Genomic DNA, 22131 nt, shown 5'->3' with positions numbered 1-22131 from the left:
CTGAAGCTGAAAAAATTATACCCCAAATTTAGTCCAGTTTTACTTTTGCAGGTAAAATAACTAGATTAACAACAATCACTTGATCTGTCTTTTATGCCCACTTACTCTTGTAATTTTTTAGAGAATCTTTTTTTTTATTGTGAACAATAAAATTTCCCTTATTTTTCTGCATTCATATGAAGCAAAAATAACTCCACTAAAATCAATGCCTGTAAAATGGCAGATGGCAACAATCAAATGTGAAAAAACCATCTTCTGCTCTTTGCAGGAATGTTCAGTACATGGCAGGTACTTCCCAAATATCTAAAAGAGAAAATCTAATTTTCTCATTTCCTGTCCATGGCAGGGGATTTCTACATGCACAAATAGGACAGGGCTGAACCCTTACACATTTCTCAAGCAGAGGTTCAGAAGCATGTCAGAAATTCAGTTTATCAGAATTTGTTCTTCTATTATGCTTTAGAATTAAAACACGGATTTCTGTATGGCAGGGAATTTGGAATAAGTTCATCTTTAAGGTCCCTTCCAACCCAAAACATTCTATGATTCTGTTTTAAGAATAACACTAAAATAGGGAAAAGCTGGAAAATGTGACCAAACAGGGAATGCTTGAGTCTATTTTGGGTGAGGTTCTTGTAACCAGTGAGAGAAATTAATCCTTCTGAGAATTTTAGTACAGATAAAAGAGACAATCAAGACACAGAGAAGCTGTTTGTCAGTGGTGAAAAAGTTAGAAAGACCAGTGAAACTAAAAAAGCAGAAGGAAAACAACACTGTATGAAACCCCAGATATGGCTTTTGGAATATAAAATTTCTCCCAGACTTAGCATATGTATACTCAATTCCAAGATCTCAGAATTTCTTATGTGAAATGGGGTGATTCATATAATCTATATGTATCTAGGTTTTGCATCTGTAAAATGTGAAAAAAAAAAGAAGAAGAAGGGATGAGAGCCAAAACAATTTACGTCATATGAAAGCAAAAATTGTAACTTGCAAGACGTATGTGGTAACCTTAGTAATCCTTCTAATCTACTCAGTGGCTTTGGCTGAAATGCTCTCCTTAGTGTTACACAACATACTTTAAAATAGTTGTGAACAGCTGGAAGGAGGCCAGAGAAGCAAAAATGATCCCAGAAATCTAGAAAATGGCACTCACTGGATGCTGAAGAACATGTAATTTTTAGAGCTTGGGAAAAGAGGAAATACAAAACCCAAGAGCAACAAGTTAACTGTAAGAATTTATAAAGGAACTGCAGGGGGAAAAAAAAGAAGAAATAAAGTGTTCTCCATGCAGTAGTGGATAGGGCAAACAATAATGGCCAAATCTCATAAAAAGCAGGCCTGGAAATTTAGATAAAATTTCTGTTGATACAGTTACTGAAGCACAAGGAAATGTTGCATGAGTAAACTGCAAAATCTGCATTAAAGGAGACTGTTATCTAACAGCTTAACAGACACTGCCCAGGAATAGCCTGTTTGGGACCTGTCAGTGACATTAGTATGACCAAAGTTAAATATTTATGTATTAAAAAATAAAGTTGCAGATAATCATCAAGCATTCATGATCCCAGTGTTTCATGCCAATATGTCAGGAAATGTCAGTCTACTGAAGTTTCACAGACTAAAAGACAAAGGTACCCTTCACTTCATTTCATTTCCATTTACTTTATCAATGGAAATTAATCTAATTTTGCTACAGAACCGCTTCCTTCTTTAATACATTTTGAATGCACAGCCATTAGTGAAGGAGATGCTTCATTAAAATCTGCCTGTTTTGTTTTAGAGTAAAACTCATAAAATTTGCAAAGATTTCATTTAATCAGTTAAGCTGGAAATTAACGTCAGCACTACTTTCTTCCTCTTGTTATTAAAGCAATTGGACTGTTTGTAATTTCTTTACTATTTAAATTTAATCTGGAGACATGTTCAAATAAACCATCAGTATTTTCAATAAAGGAAAGAGCTTTGAATTTCAGGGGTGAATCTTGCAAGTAGTAGGCCATTATGGTCAAGACACTTTTTATTTCCTTTGAGAGATGAGTCTACACATCTCAGGGATTTAAATTATAAATCATGGATTGCACAGTAGAAAAAACAAATTCTGGTCAATTAGGATGCTAACATACTTTTGAACCCCTTTTTGTGAAAGGTGTAAGTACTCAGCTATATCCTACTTGTACATGTAGGAATTAGAATAGCTATGAAAAGAAACATAAAGTCAACAGGACTTTGAGAAAGTCCAGGCAGAATAATATTTCAGAAATAGCTCCACTGCGAGGCAGCTCTGTGCTCAGTGTACCTCTGATGAACTTCCTTTATTTCAATGCTGGAAGTGTTTATTTTTGTGCAGCCAGCCACTGTCAGTGGAGGCAGTGAGTGCTCCCTGGGCTGAGGGTGATGTGCCAGGTGCCTTCTTTCCTGAGGGATCCATCATTTGCCATTGCCTTAGGTATGACTGATATTGACTGTCTCCCCTCAGGGTCACAGCTCTACTATTTCTAAGGTTATTTTAACAAAAATTGTGTTAACAAAATTTTTCTGGTCCTCTGTTTCTTTAATTCCATGTAATCTGATTTCAGATTGCATGTTAGTTGCAATAATCAGGGTATTCAGGACCTAGAGAAAGACCTAGAACAGTTCTTGTTTTTCTGTCTTCCTCTCTCACCATGGGAACAGAGAGGGTCTGTTGGGACCTCTCCTTCCAGATCACTCAGAGTTAAGGGAAAACAGAATCACAGAGTCATAGAAGAAGCTGAGTTGGGAGAGATCCAAAAGGATCATCCAGTCCAGCTCCTGGCCCTGCACAGGACACCCCAAGAGTGCCAGCCTGTGCTGAGAGCATTGTCCCAACACTCCTGGAGCTCTGTCAGGCTGGGGCTGTGACCACTGCCCTGGGGAGCCTGTTCAGTGCCAGCCACCCTCTGGGGGAAGAACCTTTTCCTGATATCCAACCACAGACACCTGCAAAGAAAAATCACCTCAAAGACTCCAGAACAGTGATAAAAGCTGAAGCATAACTAAAGCCAAGCCCTTTCAGCAGTCTCAGAATGCTGAGCAGTTTTCCCTAGAGTGTGTAGGTGTCTCTTTGCTCTTTGGCAGGGACCTCTCCGTGTTGCATGGCTCTGATGCCAGGAGCATGGCTGAGCTGATGTCCATTTGGCTAAAAGCTCTTTCCCTCTCTGAAAACAAGAAAACCAAATCCCTTCAGGGCAGCGTGTTCATGTTGCACACAGGAATTTTGTTCTGTACCAAGCATTTCCAAAAACATTCGTTGTCATGGGCCAAAATCTTGCTCCTGGGTGTGGAAAAATCCTTAACTAGGCTCCACTTATCTTACTGGTACAACCAAGATTTTCTGGCCTGAGCTTGTCTCAGTTAGTCCTTTCTTGAAAGCTACTTTGATTATTTAGATGATGATCACTTGTGACAGCATTTTTACACACTGACACAGCAAATAATAATAATTTGGAATATAACAATGAGTTTTACTGCCCATAATTGGCAAATTGCATTCATTCAGATATCTCTGTAATGCCCAGATTTGTCAATGCTGCAGATCAAATGGCCTAACATCTGTTAGAAGCCAGGATTTACATACAGAACAACTTCTTGGGACACTTAGGGTCAGGCTTTTGTCATATGGAAGGTTTCAGTGAAACACAATAAAGGAACTGAAGATGTGAATAGTCATAGGGGTGCCTGCACTGGTCATCAATAAAACATCTTAGGATTCCTCTTAGAAAGGAGTTACTCATTTATTATCCCCAAATATCTATGTTGAAATGCACTTTGTCCTCTGGGCTAGAATGACAAATATAATCTTACGTTTCTTTAGTGTTCCTGCTTGTACTTCCTAAGTACATTTGAATATGAGATTTTTACGAAATGTCTGGCTGTCCATGACCTGGATAAAATACATAAACCATTATACATTTCAAAAGCAACCTATCTGACCACAGAACTTCAGCCATGTCTGCTACCACTGGCCTTACTGATGGGATCCATCTATTTTCTTCTGTGCTTTTAATTTTTAACAGAATTTGGACAGAAATAGATCACTCTATTTCCGGCTTGTTTACACTTAGATTAAATATTTCAATTGAGGTACCTTTGGAAGAGAAAATGCTGTTGTCTGAAATAGCCCTTGGGCTTTTTGAGCAAAAAAGTGTTATAGACAAATCATAGCCAGGATTACTTCATCAGCCAGAGAGATTTTCCCTTATGCATGTGAGGTGTGACCAACAGGTTACCTGGGCACTTAGACTTTAATTTACCCATTCATAGACAAACAAGAGAAAACCATTATTTAGCCTTTAAATAACTAAAATAGTAATTTAGTATAGAAATGGCTGCTGTTGCAAAACAGAGATTTAAAATGTAAATTTTACTCAATCTCTCAGCACTGTCTCATCTGACTGGAGAAAAATGAAGTCTCATGCATTAACTGATATGGAATTGCACAGAAAAGTATTGAATGATTTATTATTTTTCTATCTGCATTTTTCAGCGTTATTTGTTATTCATAGCAATAGAAAATCATGGTATTAAAATATAGATAGACTTTAACTAATAAAGGAAATATATTTATTCAATATGCTAATGTGCAGTTCTCACTGCCTAACACAGAATCTCTCCTGCAAATCCCCTGAGTGGCTGCCTGTGAGGTTAGATCTCCTGGTGCTCTTAGGCACCCACACTTGCCAGGTTGTTTTCTTCAATGAACCAAGCAGCTAATAGTTGCTGCAAAGTTGTTTATTGCAGAAGCACATCAGTCTCAAAAGCAAAAGCAAAGCAAAGCAATGGCAAAAGCAATGGCAAAAAGAACCAGCTCTCCCTGATGCATGTTCTTATATAGAAACTTCCCAACAAGCTAAGACACAAACTCAGACCACTACTTCTTAACCTATTAGAATTCTAGTTCCTTAGCATGCCAGGCTACATATAAACTATGTACATGGTCTATCTTGTTCTAACTGAAAAATGTAAACAATGTTCTTATATAGCTTTATTATGTCTAAAACGATGTTCTTGGAGCCTCCATGGAAACACTAGTATCTAGGACTATGTTTTGCAACCTTCACTAGAACTCAAACTTCTATACTGTTATCTAACACCTTTTACTTACTAAAAGCACTAAAAACTCATTCTACTTACTTACTTGCTCACTCATGCTAAAACCTAAACTTTCACCTCTGCCTTATGTGTGAGTGGCTTAACATACTTCATCCAAAGGCTTTAATTCAATCCCTGCACTCTGATGTCTCTCTGAAGAATTCAGAAAGACTCCTGACTCCCTGACTCCAATAGCTGCCCATTATTTCTTTTGAATCCCATACTCTTCAAAGGGTAATTTGCAGTTCCTCAGCTGTCTAGACTAGACCAATATTAACCCTTAATTACTATTCAATAAGTCATCATGCCTCAGCTGAGCTAAGCCAACCTGCTGGGACAGTGCTCTGCTGTCCTGCAACAAGAAATAATGTGTGTTATCTCCTATATGCCATGGACTGAGAATATATGTACACACAATCATTTACCACAGCCCTGCTGATGAATGGTAACTCATTAAATAGCTGTACTTGGAGTGGTACCTCATTAAATAGCTGTAACTCTAAGTCTACTTTCTATCTCATTTTTATGTTTGTGAAATAAGCATTTTGTGTCCTGTGATTAATAGGATGGTAGCTCACCAACATGGGACCTCTCAGGTACACAATGGCATTTCTGTTACAAGTTCTGTGTTACAAGGATGAACCTTCCAAAAAACCTCAAGGGGATTTTTGCTTCATAAAACCAAAATAAATTGAACTAAGTTTTACCATAAATCATTAAGTCTTGATCTAAGATGTGGGGACTGTGAGAAGGAACTCAGATGGAGGGAAGAGAGAGAGATGAAAACATGACACTTCAAAAAGTTCCAAATCAATTGGTGACTTTATTACATTCAAATATAAGAGAATTTGGTGACCTGAAAATGAACATAAAAGTGAAGATTAATAATCCACAATTGCACAAACCAGAAAGAAATTCCTGTAATGTCTTAATTTGTAACTGTGAATGATACCCAAAAAGACTCTTTTTTTTTTTTTTTTGACAAAGGCATGAGTCTGCACTTCTATCACTTATTATTAGCCTCTTTATTTGCTTAGTACAAGGCAATTTTCATTAAGAGCCTACTTTTCTCTCTTCTGTTTTTTGCTTTTTTTTTTTCAGATGAATTTATGTTCACAGTGGGAGGCATGAGAAGCCATGCATTTGCCACAGAGAATAGCAAGCGATCAGCAAATTTACTTTTTGGTTCCCTACTGATTTGCCAGAAGTAAAAAGATCATTTAGTCACTGTGCACATTCAGTTCCCATCAGCTGGGGCCCCAACGGGGCAGGTCAGTAAAATGCCAGCAGGGCTCCCAGTTAGTGCTAAACATGCTGCTGACTTTTTGGGGGTGTTGTGGACCTGTTGTTGTCAGGTTTAATTCTCGAGTCAGAACTCCCACTGCTGCCACGCTCTTTGCAGGCTGTCTCACTTATTTTTTTCTGGCTGACCTGCTGTCTTCTCCTGGTTCCTTGCTGTTCCTGTCTCTTGTGAAAGCAATGGTGACTCCAGATATATGCATAAAAGTGCTGAACTTATTGTAGGATTTATTTTAAGAAAAAAAAAAACAACAACAAAAAACCCAAACAAACAAACAAACAAACAAACCCAAATCTTCATCACTCATTGTTACAAATTGTTTTTACCTTGCTAGAATGAGCTATAAGAATGAGGCTTTGCCCGTTTGTGCTGTCACAAGGCTGTATTTGTGTTGCTCTCACGACAGGGGAGGTTTGTTCACAATCCCAACAAAAGTGTGTCTGTCAGGTGCTTTGGCAACAGCGAACACACCTGATTCCCTTCCTTACCTATATACAAACGTGATTTCCTAATCTCTAGAGTTTTTAGCAAGTTTTAGCTCATGGTGATCTGATATAATGGAATATGGACCTGCAGAGGCTGGGACACTTAATACTTGTTTTTTGACTGTTGTATCCACAGCTTTTGTAGCTTGCTAGCATTGCATGATGCACCCAGCTTTCCCTTAGAACACTCCAAGAAACAATTAGAATTTCTTGCAAATCAAATGCTAGCTCAGATTGGGCAGACAGTTTATGGGCATGTGGGGATGTTAAATGCACCTGGGATTGTTGTCTCATAATAAGACATGTAAATAAACCCTCTTCCTCCTCCCAAACTGCCAATTTCCACGCAAACTATGGACCAAAACAGTGCCAGAGATGAGCAATTAAAGCATATCTACAGTCATGTTTCAGTGTCAGGAACATTCCCAAGCATTCCTTAATTCGTTTTCATAAGTGTTAATAAAGTGTCTACCAGCCATGTGGGATTCCAGAGTTTTGATAATGAAGTGATTTGCATAAAATATGTCCAAGTGCTCATGAGTAGATCTGGGATCTAAGCTTTTTCAGTTTCTGATCAAAGCCTCTGACTACTGAGCTATTCAGCAAATGAAGGCTGCCTGTAGTTGTCTTCAAATAGTTGCTTTTTTAAAATTAAAGCTTGTGGATCCCAGTTAAATACTAACAGCTTCTTCCAGCCCAGAAAAGACCAGCCTAGGACATAAACTCCAGCACTGGCCCGCCCACTTAAGTGGGGCATTTTCCTAAAAGCTTGGTGCCTGAAGATTATTTTCATAACCTTGAGGGTCATGCAGCCAATGCAGGACACAAATCTCCACCCAAAACCAGGATGTTCCATTGCCTACTGGCAGGGTGCCCAGGGTGACCAATTTCCTGAATTGACATCTCAGCTAGATATTAAAACTTAGGTGCAATGATTCTTTCTTCTATGGATCAGGGTCACAGGAAAAAAGCAACATTTCCATGTACAAATTCAAACAAATCAGGATCAAAGTTGTTTATTGATTGCTTAACAGAACATAATTAACAAGCAATAAGTAAATTCTGCATCTCACATAAATATCAGCAATGCAGCAGATAAAACACAAGCCTAGTTCAATTCCAACAGAATATTGATGGACCTTTATAAATTTCTAAACAGTGAGAAAGTCCCCTGAGATCACATCTGTACATTAAACAGAAAAATAGATGTTGTATATACAAGGTTCTCATTTAGGATCTTGGTCTTATATTGTTTACACAACTGAGCCATGACAGAATGAGGAGAAATTAGTCCCGATTATTTTCAGTGGAAAAACTGAATGAAGAAAATCAAGGTCTTTGACAATTTTATTGATATTTTTCTCTGTATCATAAAGGATTATTTCTTTGGTTTCTTCTGAGTACAATGCAAAAACTGCTATATAAAGATATTTCATTTTAGATCCACACTTTATTATTTGTTCAATTTCTAGACTTCCAGACAATGCTTGCCATGGATAATTAGTCGGTCTTCAGAAAAGCAATTAGTATTCCAGTTCTTATTTGAAATTAAACGTGGATATGTATGCATGTGGTTATACATGAATGTGTGTGTATATACATAAATAAGAGAATCCCATTCAGAGGATGTGATCCATATCTCTGCCAAAAAAACCCACAAAGGAATCAAAAAACCAAAACAAAAAAACCCAAGATGAAACTCTCAAAAAACCCAACAAACTAATAAATAATAAAACCCCCCAAAAAACTAATAATAAAAAACTAAAAACCAAACCAACAAAAAAAAAACCAAAAAAAAAACAAAAAAAACCAAAAAAAACCCAAAAAAACCCCAAACAAGAAAAAAAAAAAACAAACCACAATCCAACCCCCAAAAACCCACAAACCACCCAACCGACCAAACAAAAAAAAAAAACAAAAAACCCACACATAAAACAAAACAAAACAAAACAAAACAAAACAACCCCAAGCACTATGAAGTCTTTCTTGAAATATATGAACAAGTGTGAATTTGAGGTACAACATAAAGTAGATGGCATTGCTGGAGGAAAAGAAATAAGTAATAAACAGGTAGAACCGGAATATCAGAAGTGACTACTAGGCAACAGTGCTGTCTTCTTTCAAGTGCCCAAAGTCCCTGTCAGTTTAAAAGAAAACAAATGAAACTAGTACAAACCCAAAACAACTTCACCCTCTAGTTCCTCAGGCAGAACTGGAAAAATGCCAGGACCAAAGAAGATGAACCCGTGCTCACGACCAGGAGGTTTTCAAGCCAGAAGGCAGAAAAGGATCCTTTTGTGGTTGAAAAAGCAGAATAAATCTCATATGCTTCAGCCTTGAGAGCTTTGAGTTTGTTGTTTCTGTATTCAAGAGGCTTTAAACACACAAAAAACCCCAAGCTTTATTTGTCCTGATTTTATTTGTTTCTGTTTGAAACGGAAGATGAAACCAGTTTCATTAATCTAAACGGTCAGCTTTTGCTGCCTTTGTGATTTGTTTACCAGAAACAGGGCTACTGATACCTTGTTTGGGACTAAGATTTATCTCCAGGTCTCTAATAAAGAAGATTTTTCTTCCTCTTATATCCAAAACCCTGAAAGGAGGGGGGTTTTATTTCAATTATTATGATGCATGCCACAGATGAGAAGCCAGCTAAGTGGGTAGTGTCCAGAGGCCAAAACATGCTGAAGTTGAGAGCAGGGGAATCTCTGATGCTCTGGGCTAAAAACTGAGCTCCTTTGCCCTGCAGAGGGCACAGATTCATATTTTTTTTACATCTTGGAGCACAGAGTAGTCATCACCAGTGTGCTCCCCTCTCACCAGTGGATATGACTGGCAATAATTCATCATAAAATAAATATAATGTTGAATTTGGAACTAGCATGCAAATTTACTGTATTAATTCAAGTAGTCACTCATTCTCTCTAAAACCAGTGCCTAGTTAAAAATATCCATTAAGGAAGGCAGCCTGAGGATTCTCAGTTTGGGGCAGATTTTTCCTGTGAGAGTTAAGCAGGAAGGATAAGAAACCTCCCATGCCCCCTGCTTTTCTTGTTTATACAAAATGCATTTGAGAGGCAATGGAAAATTTCAGGTCTACCACAAATACTTGAGTGTTAGAGCTTAATTATAAGTTTTAAATCGTGTTATTCACTCATTAATTATTTAATCGTGTTACTCACTCAAGTGAGCTTATGATTTAGGTGAACATATAGGGGCAGTTTGGGCCATTAATAATCACTGGAGAGGCCAGACAATTACTGTACTCTTTGTTTTCTGAAATTTACCGGTACAGACAGATTATTTTCCATTTCCAGAAATAGCAACCATTCCCAAAACCAACACAGGCTGTTCACCAGTGGACCCTGCATTTCTGCCTGTAGGCAGGGAAGGTTGGAAAATGCTGGACATGCACAGGGGTCCTGTGAGAGGGAATTTGCCAGACCTTCAGTCTTGCCAAATGGAAACCCAACTGGAACAGCAAATGCCTTAGAGCAAAAGGAACCATAGCCTACAGGACTGCTGACTCTGCATTCTTCTGAGTCACAACAAATCTGAATTTTCACGTGGCTAAAAGCCATTTATTTGTTGGGGTTTCAATGTCCTGTCACTACCAGATCACTCAGGGATGGAGAGAAGGCTGCACTCAAGATGTCAAACGACAGAGGCAGCTTGGATAGGAGCTGGAGAGGGATGAAGCACATCTCAAATTCTGCTGCTGAAGGATTATTGTTTTAGGCAAGAGATCAGTGAAAGGTTTAAGATGGTTTGCCTGGTGGTAACAGTGATTTTACCAACAGGACTGGAGGGACTCATTCCCATGGCAGCAAGCCAGACCCTCTGAAGGCTGCAGGGAATCTAAAGGTCACCCAAATTTCAGTTAATTAATTTATGAGGATGATACTTTTTTGTGCCTTCCCTAAACTTTTAGGAGGTTTTACTTTCCAAGTTTTGCTACCCTTTTTTTTTTTTTTTTTTTTTTTTTTTTTTTTTTTTTTTTTTTTTTTTTTTTTTATTGTGGGGTTTTGGTTTATTTGGTGGCTTGTTGGATGTTTTTGGGTTTGGTGTTTTCTGGGTTTTTTTTTATATTTTTAATCCAGATGCACCCTTCCTCTGTATTCTGCCTGGGTTTTTCCTTTCATAGGAAAGAGGCTACATCTGAGTGTCCTTATCTATGTACAGATGCACTTATCTTCCATTCCCATAAGTCCTAAATAGTGGTATTGATTTAAAAATTTCTTTCTGATTCATCTTGATATGTTGAGGTACTTGTATATTACTTGACAAGGTGATTCCAGATGTCCTATACATGTGGGAGACATAATTCTGCTTGTTTTCATGGACTTCAGATTATTTAGAAAAGAGAAGTAATCAGTGTTTTGCATTTCTTCCAGATGGGAATATGAAGAAATAAAATGACTTTACTAAGGGGTGAGGAGGGGAGCAATTCCCATATGAAAATGAAGATTTCTATATAAATGGCGAGTCATTGTATGATACCTATCTCTGTCCCCATTGTAGAAAATAAATTATGAAAAATTATTTTTAAACACTTTACTTTTCCATTACTGAAAGTGGGTAAGAAAGCCGTGTACAATAAGCCAAGTAAGCAAATAGGCTTGAACACTGGCTCTACAGAACCCCAGAGTTATTTAAAAGCAAGGTGGATGTGGCACTTGGGGACATGGTTTAGTGGTGACCTTTGCAGTGCTAGGGGAATGGTTGAACTTGGTCACCTTACAAGAATTTCCAACTAAAAGTTTCCAATTGAATGTTTCTGTAATTTTGTAAGAAAACAATAGAAAACATTGTTGAGAGATTATAGTCAGGCAATAAGAAACACTTCTGGGCAGCTCTAATTAAAGGCTACTGGTTATTGCACCTGAAATTGGGAATAAAATTAATTTCTGCAGAAAGAAACTTTCTAAATATTGGTCATTTTTATTTTGTTTGGTTTGATAGGAATCAGCTTTAAATTAGTTTTCTGAAAAGAAGCAGTGTAAAATTCTGTTGATCCCAAGTCTTTGACATAAATGCTTATGCTTTAATTAAGGGAATAGTCTTACCCTAGAAAACACTGCTAATGCAGTTCCTTTCATTTCAGAGAGTCACAAAATGCAACACTCATAAGATTAATGTGTCCTTCCCTGCACTTGTCAAACCATTAAAAGGCCTCTCACCAGAAGGTTTCTCACTGAGGACCCTCCCTCCTGAGAACTCCCCTCTTCATCAAACCTCCCTGAGAGAGCCAACCTCCAGTCCAATTAAAATAAAAACTCTTGCTTCCTCCTCACACACTAATCTGTTATGGCACTAAGAGGATTTAAGAAGGTGTGAAGTAAATGGATTTTTATACTCTCACTGGAACAGCTCTAGGTGATTTTCATATGTAATGTGATCATTGTTTTTAGTACTTCAGGGAAATGTTAAGAGGGGAGTCCTTCACTAATTTTAAGCTAACATTAATGGAAATAATATCCAAGAATCAATATTGTTCTTATTAGATTAACCTTCATTGGCTACTGTTGTACTTCCCTGGTATTTGAATGTGCAGATGGTTTCAAATCTTTCTGTTTATTTAGGGAGAAGCCTTTGCTTCTCTTCTTTGTACTCATGGCTATACCTCCAATGTTATGACACATAAACTAATAAAGGGGGAAAAAAAGTGAAAAAATAAAGGTTTTTTTGGTTCTAAAGCAAAATATTTTATTAATGCTTTCCCCTCTCTATAAAGGATGTTGCACCATCAATAGATCAATTAAGGGGAGGTTTTGAAGGATATTACAGCTGCAGTTACCCTATCAAAATATAGGCTGATGTTGTGAGTGTACATTTGTCACTGTGCAGCCACCTGTTAAAATAGCTTTTTAAAGCCTTTCAGACTGCATAAGTGTCTCTAATATTATGATAAGAAGTTCTGCCTTATCCAGATTAGCTCCAAATAAAAATAATTTAATTTTTCTGCACATCTCTGAGGGCACAGTTAATCTGTTAACCTCCAAACAGTTTCTTTTTTTCTTGTGTAAGTGCATTTTCTGTTTGCTCTGTGACAAGAACAAGAACAGCTTGTTTCAGGAAATTTTGGTCTTCACCTCTGCATTGAAAGCAAGAAGTCAAATGTAAGTACCAATAGTGAGAAAGGCCACGCTCCAGGGGTCACAGTGATAAGGTTTTCCTATAGAGAAAGCAAACAGGTAGATAATCACCTGAATATTTTCAAGTAGCTCAAATGTATTCTGAACAGTGAAATATTTCTGCAGAAAGCAATCTCAGCATGGCTTTACTGTTGTAAAAAGCAAACCATACAATATACACAGTACAATGAGACAGAAAAACAAAGTGATTGAATACAATCTTTTAAATTCAAGAGAATAGGATTTGTTTCCACATGTGGTCCACTTGTAATATCAGCAATTCTGCTTGGCTCTTACAGAGCTTTTTTCATCAAAATGTCTCAGAGAACATTATAAAAAGGTGTGATATCCCTTTCTCTAAAATTGAAATAAGACTTGTATGAGGGTACTCATCAGTCACTTTGATCAGGCAATAATAAAAACCACTTCTTGAAAATTTTCAGTGTTCCTGCCATTTGCCAAAGCTGCTTCTCTCTATTACCTGCTCAGAAACCAGCCAGGAACTAGTTCATTGAAATAACTGTAATTACACCTCTGAATCACAGTGTGTGTAGAACTCATGGCCTCCTGTCCTTAAAAGCAGAAGCCTTGTGCCATGCACGTAGCTCAAAGAACAAAGGGACTGAGGGCATCCCAGCAAGGCCTCCCAGAGTTTCCCTTAAATAATGACTAGTAAGTATAGATTAAGGTCCATACTTGAAAAGGGTAGATTGATTCTACCCTATAAATCTGCATAATTTATGTCCTATGCTGTTAATTTAACTCCACTTTAAGCAAACTATTTACTTTATTGTAAAGAGAATTCGATTGCTGAAAGACCAAAAAAAGCAAACTGCATTTTTCTGTGAAGTTAAATATCCACAGTATTGCTTAGCTGGATCACTCCATTCCTCTTAAAACTAAAACAGACATTGAGAGCAAAGCCAATCAATTAGAGATACCAACCAGCAAACCTTTCTAATCAGAAGTGAAGCCTTGCATTTCTCTCTCTGCATTTAGGAGATTGCTCTGCAACCCTCTCACTTAAATTGTATTCATCTCCTCTCATATCTGATGAGTTTATGTATGCAACAGGGAGAGAACAGATGATGTGGGATGTGCAGGGCTTTCAGAATGAATGGTTCAGGAATTCTGCTGCATGGAAATCAGGTAAAAGCATTTTCTCTAGAGAGGTCAGGAAATCCTCAATATGGGACAAAAGGGGAGGTGGATTTTATTTCATGATACAAATTCATGGCTCTCTTCCTCATCAAGTTTCATCATCTTCTTAAAGGAAAAAAAAGAAAAAGTAGAAGGCAAACAAAAAAGAGGGACAGAACTGTAATGTGCCATTAAAAAAAAAAAAAAAAAGAGAATAAAAAGTGTTGTGTTTGTCTGGTGTATAAAATGTGAGTTCTTATACCTGCCTTCTTATCACTGGGCTCAACTGCACTATCAGTTTCTCCCAGCAGGTACCGGGTCTGTGTGTGTGTTTGCAAGGTTTTTTATTCACTTAAGGTGCTCTGGAAATAACAGGCCTTCGTGGAAGTACTTCATAGAACAGCAGGATACCCCTCAATATATCTTACAGAAATTCATGCTGGTTTCTGTGTTGTTTCTAGGAAAAGAAGCACGTATGATAATGTAAACTGCCTCAGAAGGTGAATTTCAGGGAAATGACTGCTACCTGCAGTGCAAAAATTTTGTTACTTTGGAGGCACTACAGGAAAATGCATTCAGCATTTTTGGGTGAACCCAGATGAAAGAGTTGAACTTTTTTGGTTTTTTTTTTTTTTTTTTGTTTTTTTTTTTTTTTTTTTTTTTTTTTTTTTTTTTTTTTTGTTTATTCAAAGCTTCACTGCAGAGGGTTGTTAGGTTCACAAAAGGCAAAGCTGTCATTTGCCATGTAAATAAGAGTTTTTGGGCTGTCATGGTTGCAGTAAGAACCAGAGAGCTGCAATCCATGGGAAGTGGGGAGAGTTCCCTGCTCTTGATAGGAAATCAAATAGCTGCTGTAATAACCAAAACCTGCTGGAAAATGTCTTCAGTGTCAGTGGGAAGGGAGATCTGTGACAACCCCTAAATTTCACTGAAATGCTGAAATTTGGAAATACTGTTCTGGTCACAGCTCCTCCCTTGCCTGCCATAGGGTAATAAATTATACCCAGGCTGTTCACTGAATACTGTATTTATATACAAGCAATAAGGACACTCTGCTTGGATGAGGGAGTCTTCAGTTTAAGTTTCAGATCTAATGATAAGTTGTGGGCTCTGTGAAAGACATGTCCCTCACAACCTCCTAAATTTACTGTAGTCATGGTGATTGATGAAGAATTCATTGATTTTATGTGTTTTTAATGACTTAAGAGATTGGTTCCTTTAGTGACATTTTATACACTGAACTCTACATAGTAAATTTCAAATGTAGCTTTGTACAAAATAAATAGTTTCACCCCTGAAATTGTTGATGTCTACAGATTGTAACACTTGGTCAGAGATTTTTCATTGAACTGTAGCCTGGAAAAAGATTTCTAAGCTATATTGGCAGAGTGTAAAACGATTTCACCAACTCACTGTAGTGTTGTCCATTACTTCTTCCACTTATAAACCTGTCAGGAAGGCAGAGACACATGCATTGTTCCTTATTCTCAATCATCTCCTCCAGAGGCTGGTGACTGGGGCATAATCTTGTTTTCTCCTAATATGCAGGTCTACAGCTGGTTTATTGACTTATGAAGATAAACAAAAATAAGCAAAACTTCATTTCTTTGGGGAAAACAATTATAATTGAACTTAATATTTATTATTTGACACAAGTCTTTGGATTTCTATCCTTAAAATTCAGCAAAAGACCACAAACTTTCAGATTAATTGCTAAATGCAAAGCATATAGTCCAAGTCAGCATGTAACCTATAGCTCATATAAAGATCAACAATAAGCCAATTCTGTCATCCTGTGGAACAGCTCTCATGTTTTCCCCAAGCAGTAACAAAAAACACCAAAGAAAGACAGGAATATTTCAGTCTGTTCCTTATGACTCTCAATAATTTAAATCTAATTACCAGTCTATTTACTAAAATTACTTATGGCTGACCAGAGCTATAGGGAGCCATTCATCTCCTAGGAGATGCAGTTCAGTTTCTGCACATCTCAGTGTTTCTACCTGGCACCGTGGATTATCCCTCAGGAAACACAAGCACAGCAGCTTTCCTGCCCTCTGTCAGTGCATTGATCCCTCTTGTGAGCAACAAGCAGAGGCAAATTCTTCTTCTATTACACAGAACCTGTATTTCTGTTGAGTGGCTTGGGAGGAATATTTTTTTTTTCAGGGAATAAACCTGTGCCCAGGTAACAACATAGCCCTAGTTTAACTGTGTGTTTAACATGGTGCAGGCAGATGATGATGGGAGAGCAGGGTATGAGCCTTCTACACTTCTCTGCCTTCCCTGACTAAATCCAGGTATTTTTAGACCAGTGCCAGGATATTTGCATCTGATATATACATCTGATAGTGAACAGGAAGGCAGTTCTGGCTCCAGAGAGTTGGCAGGCTGCTCTGCCTTTGGCTCAGGCCATTTTGAGTTTGTCTTTGTTCCTGTGGAGTTTGTGGGATTTAGCAATTTCATATCTAGTGATTATTTCCACCAGTAAGGAGAAATGAAGTATGAGTAGATACAAGCAGATTGTGTACACTGGACCTCATCTCAACATGCAGGGAAATGCATGTTTTTTGAGTTTTGTCACGTGCACCTGCACAGGACAGAGGGCTGTGAATGGCCCTCTCAGCTGCTCAGCAAGAAGTGACCAGCAGTCATCTCAGGGGACACCATGGGAACAAGTGATCACCTCACCTCACCTCTGCAGGACTGCAGAGACAAAAGCCCCCTTGTCTCTTCCCTCCCTGACTGCCCCATGGATGCACTTTGCCATCCTGACAGCCAAACACACTGCCCTGGGTCTAGGACTAGTGGGAGGGCTGTGGACCTTGTGGTGGCAGAGATGGACAATCCCCTGTGTCATGCTGCTGGGGAAGCTGGTGTCATATCTGGGCCTACCAGGCTGCCACAGCATCCCTGCTTCTCTCTGGGACAGTTCCATGGAAGGGAAGTGGTTTGGTGTCCTTTTGGCCCCATGTCTGACTCAGTGTTATGGGATGCTAGAGCTCAGCCTGCAGCAGTATATATGGGCCTCCCTCATGTCCCTACAGCTGGAGACACCAAAAATGGTGACACAGAGTGGTGATATCTGGTCCGCGTTCTGCTTGGAGGGGTCACATACCAACATGGATACCTCTGCCCCTGTTGTGTTTGGTTGTTATCAGGGCACCCCACCTAAGACTTCCCCTCGGCTGTGGCTTCAGCTCTGCCTTTGCCATCTACATGGACACTCCCAGGAAAGGAGGAGAGAAACTGCAGGTGAGGGAGGAGCAGTGGATATGGGACACTGTGGGGTGAGGCTGGCACTGGTCACCACATTGTCCCTCCAGCACTGGACACTGCTGCCAATTCGGACAGAGCAGGGAGATGGCACCCACCATTTCTATTTCCATGAACAGGAGGCTCTTGGGGAGGGGGACTGGATTCCTCACCAAAGCCAGACTGCAGCTGATCCTCAGGCCCTCCTCTGTCAGGGCGTTTAGGGCACAGTTCGGGCTCTCCTACACTGTGGGGTGCAGGGAAGTAGAGAGGCAGCTCCCAGGCCCCACGGCATGGATAGAGCTCTGTGGAAATGGGGAAGCTGCATATCCACTGCAACTCCCTGGAATGGGCTTGATGGTGGGGTCCCAGCTTGAAGATCCTGTCCAGTCAACTTTTCCAGGAGTCTGATGACTGTCAGTGGAAACAGTCCTTCCCAGGCCCTCCAGACCATCTTTCCCCTTGGGGACCATCACACTATAGCTGCTCTAGTCCCTTCATTTCTTGCACTCCAAGGAGAATTCCTAGAGGACTGCTCCCTCCAGCTGTTCCTGCAACCATCCCTAACTCCACAGCTGTGGTCCAAGCTAGAAGTACTCATCACCTCAACTCTGGGAAATCCCTTCCCCAGGATGAGACCAGCAGTGCTGAGGGGTCAAGGGATATTATCATCAGCTTTTATTTTTCTCTTACCCCTCCGAGCTTTCCAAGGTCATGGCCCAGCTCTCTTGCAGGTTTGCCACATCACTGGCTTATATAACTATGACCCATCAGCATAGCCTGGCTGTAGTATGGTTGGGAGGTGACAAAGAGGCATGGGACCAGTGCACAGCCTGGGGGCACAGAGAGCCCAGGCATGAGGCCGTGTGGTAGGAAAAGGGCTTGCCTGCCCTGTGGGAAAAACAGTCATGTTGTTGCGAACCCACTTGACAGCACAGAGCAGGTGGCAATGTCTGTTCTATGCAGGGCCAGATATTCCAGGCACAAGTAAGGGACAATGAGGGCAATGGATGCATCACATGGCCAAGTGACACATCCATCTGAAAGGGGGGTAGAACAGAGGCCTCAGCTCACCCATATCACCCTGATTGTCAAGGTGCTGCTGGAGAGGAACCGCTCCTGCACACAATGGAATGACCTTGCTCACAATCAAATTCCCCCAGCACTCACAGCCATACTCAGGATGCTCCAGCTCACTCCCAAGTGGGAAACCTCAGAGCCCTCCCCTAAACCTCAGAGCCAGCCCCATTGGCTGCCAGGGCCATTAGCACCAGCAGAGCTGCCCAGGCAGAGCCAGCCTGAAGAGACGTCTGAGGCCACATCTCTCAACAGTCTATTCTTCCTGCTGCTGCACTCACTGCTGCACACTCTGGGCCTCACTGCTGGAACCATGCAGTCCCCTTGCTGCTGCCTTCTCTCCCTCCTCCTCTACCTCCTCCTCCTCTCTGGGACATGGGCAAACCTGGAGGGTAAGTGGGACCCCTGACTCATACACATCTACCTTCATGGGACTCCATAGGGGAGAGGCTTCCTGCTCCCCACCCACCTTGGGCACTTGCTCCCTCACTCCTGCTTGTCCCTTGGCTGCACACCTCCTCCCCAGCAGGGATGCAGCCACCACAGGTGGGTGCAGGGGATGGGAACTGGGGCTGCAAATGCTGTAAGGGGCTTATGGGGGACCCATGGATCCCTGCAACCTCAAGGACCCATCCCTCAGCTCCTCTACTTTCCTCAACCTTCTTCTCCCAGTCCCATCTCCTCCCTGTCAACCTTTGTCTCATGTAGGGGCTTTCACTCTTCGGCTGCTCCAGACCAGCATCTTCCAAAACACCTCGTTTTCAGACATGGAGGGACTGGGCATGCTGGAAGACATCAAACTTGGTTATTTTGATAAACATACATTGTCCATCCGCCTCTGCCAGCCCTGGGTGCGCCCAGCCCGGCCCCAAACTGACTGGGACGTTCTTGAGAACTTTCTTAAGGCCTATATGCAGACGTTCAACCATCTGGTCAACAAAATCGTCATGCAAAGAGGTGCCTTTTGTGAGTGCCCAGTCTTCATTGCATCCCTTTCTGAAAAGCAGCTGGGAAGTGGGGAAGGATCTGATAGAGCTGGCAATGTATAGGAGACACTGACCATGTCTGCAGGAAGGAAATCCCAACCTTTCATGTAACCTCTCCCTCCTCTCTGCCCCAGCAGACCCCTTTGTGGTTCAGTGCATGGCAGGCTGCATACTGTACCCCAACAGAACCTCCCAGGCCTTTGCCTATGTGGGTTACAATGGTCAGGATTTCCTCAGCTTTGACACAGAGAATGCCACCTGGACCCTCTCCCAGGACACCGAGTTGTCACGGTATGTCCAGTCACTTCTCCAGAACTACACTGCCTTGAATGAGCTGGTGCTAATTACTTTCACTGATACTTTTGTCAATGACATTGAGTTGTTCCTGCACTATGGGAGGGCAGCTGTGGAGAGACAAGGTGAGACCACCCTGACCCTGCAACAGACACCCCAAAGCCCCCCACACTGGGGCCCAGCCGGGCCCCACCAGGGCTTGCCTCACCCCTTTGCCCTCATTCCCCAGAGCTGCCTGTGGCCACGGTCTTCGCCCGCACCCCCAGCCGAGACGAGCTACTGCTTGTTTGCCATGTCACTGGCTTCTACCCCCGTCCCATCAGCGTGGCCTGGCTGCGGGATGGCCAGGAGGTGCCTCCGGGCCCGGCTCTCAACACCAGCACCATCCTGCCCAACGCTGACCTCACCTACCAGCTCCGCAGCGTCCTGGCCGTGGCCCCCCGTGATGGGCACAGCTATGTCTGCCGTGTGCGCCACCGCAGCCTGGGCACCCGCAGCCTTCTCATCCCATGGGGTAGGTGCCACCCATGGGGATGAGATGGGGGTACTGAGCCACCCTGCCCCATAAGATGGAGCAAAACCCAGAAAGTTCACGGCAGCTTCTGCTTATGTTTCCCAGGGAGCTCAGGAGTTGTGCTGATCATAGGGCTCATGGCCGGGCTTGCTGCCATGACCATTGCTGCCATGTCAGTGCTTTGGGTGCGGAGACAAAGGTGAGCCCCTGTCTGCCCCATGGAGCAGAGGTGAAAGAGGAGAGGAAGAAATTTCCAGAGGATTTCTGCAGTGAACAGCAAAGCTCTTGCTTTGGCCCTGCCAGATGCTGTCTGCACTCCTACAAGGTCTCTGCCATGGAGCATCCAGCTGCCCCTCTCTCATTTCAGAAAGCGCCAGCAGATGGAGGAATCAGAGTCCAGGAACTTCATCCTGAGCAAAGAAGCTCCCACTGCCTTTATAGCGACAAGAACTACCTTTTTCTGCTTCACTTAAGTTCTGGGCATTGCCAATTGCAAGACTAATTCAATTCAGAGATGCACAAGAGAAAGCTGAGCTTTTGATTCAATTGAATTTTATAAACAGACATAACTGCAAGTCTAAGAGCACCTCACTTGTTACACATGATCATCTCTTAGCTTGTGGCACTGGCCAGTCCACCCACTGATGCTCTAGGGCATCTCAATCCCCAATGGCAAATGCTCCTGGTTTTGCTTCAGTAACAGTTTTGTCAGAAGGTGGAAAGCTGTCCCCTTCTACTGTCACTTTGTTTTCCTAAAAATTGTCTTTATTAACTATATTCCAGAAATATTTGTGCTGAGACTGAACTTTTCCACACAGACTAACAGAACCTGGCCGGAAATGGCTTTACAAAGTGCTGAGTAACACTGAAACTCTGGTGTGGGAGCTGCAGATGTGTATGAAATTAAAATAAACCATTCATATTTTCACTAAGATCATGTACTTTTCCTTAGCAGTTGAATGGGCTTAAAAAGGTTTTGATCAGCCATGTATGGAAGCTGAAACACTGCTGAACTATTTGCACTACTTGCAGAAAGCACCAAGGCATGGGGAAAAAACCGTACATGTGTGTCTGTGCATATATAAACATGTTTTCACATATTGCATGGAAATAAGCAACTGTGCACATGGGGGTAAAGTGACCCCGAGGCTCCTAATAAAGGAGAGAAAAGAAGCCCATGTCCCATCAAAGATAGCAGAGTTCACACACACACAGGAAGGCACATAGTTCATGATCCAAATCAACTTGAACATGTAGCTTCAAAAGGTTTGGCTTCACTGGACAACTTCCTGCAAAGTTTCCCAGTCTGGCAGCTGTATGCAAGCCAGACAACCTGGCTGGCTTGTGGCCATATCCACCACAAATCCAATGGTGCTTGTTCTCCCCTGGCCAGAACCTGGAAACTACATTGCTGGGGGGAGGACTGTGTTTCCCTAGCAGCCAGAGTCATCTGCTGGCATCACAGGGCTCAAGGACCTCTCTGCAAGAGGAATGACACCAAGCTTCTCCCAGCCCCTGCTGACTTGGGACAGACAGATGAAACTCTTAGCTGTGGGCATGCCTCCCTGCAGCTTTGTCACCCATAGGACAAATGGGGCAATTCCTCTCCCAAGTAAAATGGAACATCCTGAAGCACTCATGGGACCGGGCAGACTTGGAGATGCAGCCAGTGAGGAAACCTGTTGAGAAAAACTGTTCATGTGAATGACTTCCCAAGAGGCCCTACAGTACCAGACCCACAAACACCTGGTACCAGGGGGGGTGTCTGCAAGTGTTTGCTCACATCCCCTAAGAGACCTTACAATAACATGCCCCACCCAGGTATTTTTAG

General features: G+C 41.4%; 1 protein-coding gene across 1 annotated transcript; it reads left to right on the top strand.

Annotated features, from left to right (window-relative positions):
* The first annotated feature begins 18737 nt into the window (after positions 1-18737).
* LOC106853116 (T-cell surface glycoprotein CD1b-3-like) lies at positions 18738-20916 on the top strand. Its single transcript, XM_088162981.1, has 6 exons — positions 18738-18898; positions 19215-19472; positions 19630-19911; positions 20016-20300; positions 20406-20499; positions 20668-20916. The coding sequence occupies exons 1-6, from the start codon at positions 18820-18822 to the stop codon at positions 20771-20773; spliced, it is 1104 nt and encodes a 367-aa protein (XP_088019107.1). The 5' UTR covers positions 18738-18819; the 3' UTR covers positions 20774-20916.
* The last annotated feature ends 1215 nt before the right edge of the window (positions 20917-22131 follow it).

This window comes from Sturnus vulgaris, chromosome 4, assembly GCF_052056855.1.
Source record: "Sturnus vulgaris isolate bStuVul1 chromosome 4, bStuVul1.hap1, whole genome shotgun sequence".
NCBI lineage: Eukaryota > Metazoa > Chordata > Aves > Passeriformes > Sturnidae > Sturnus > Sturnus vulgaris.
Note: the sequence above shows the minus strand (reverse complement) of the source record. Positions and strands in the feature narration are given on the sequence as shown.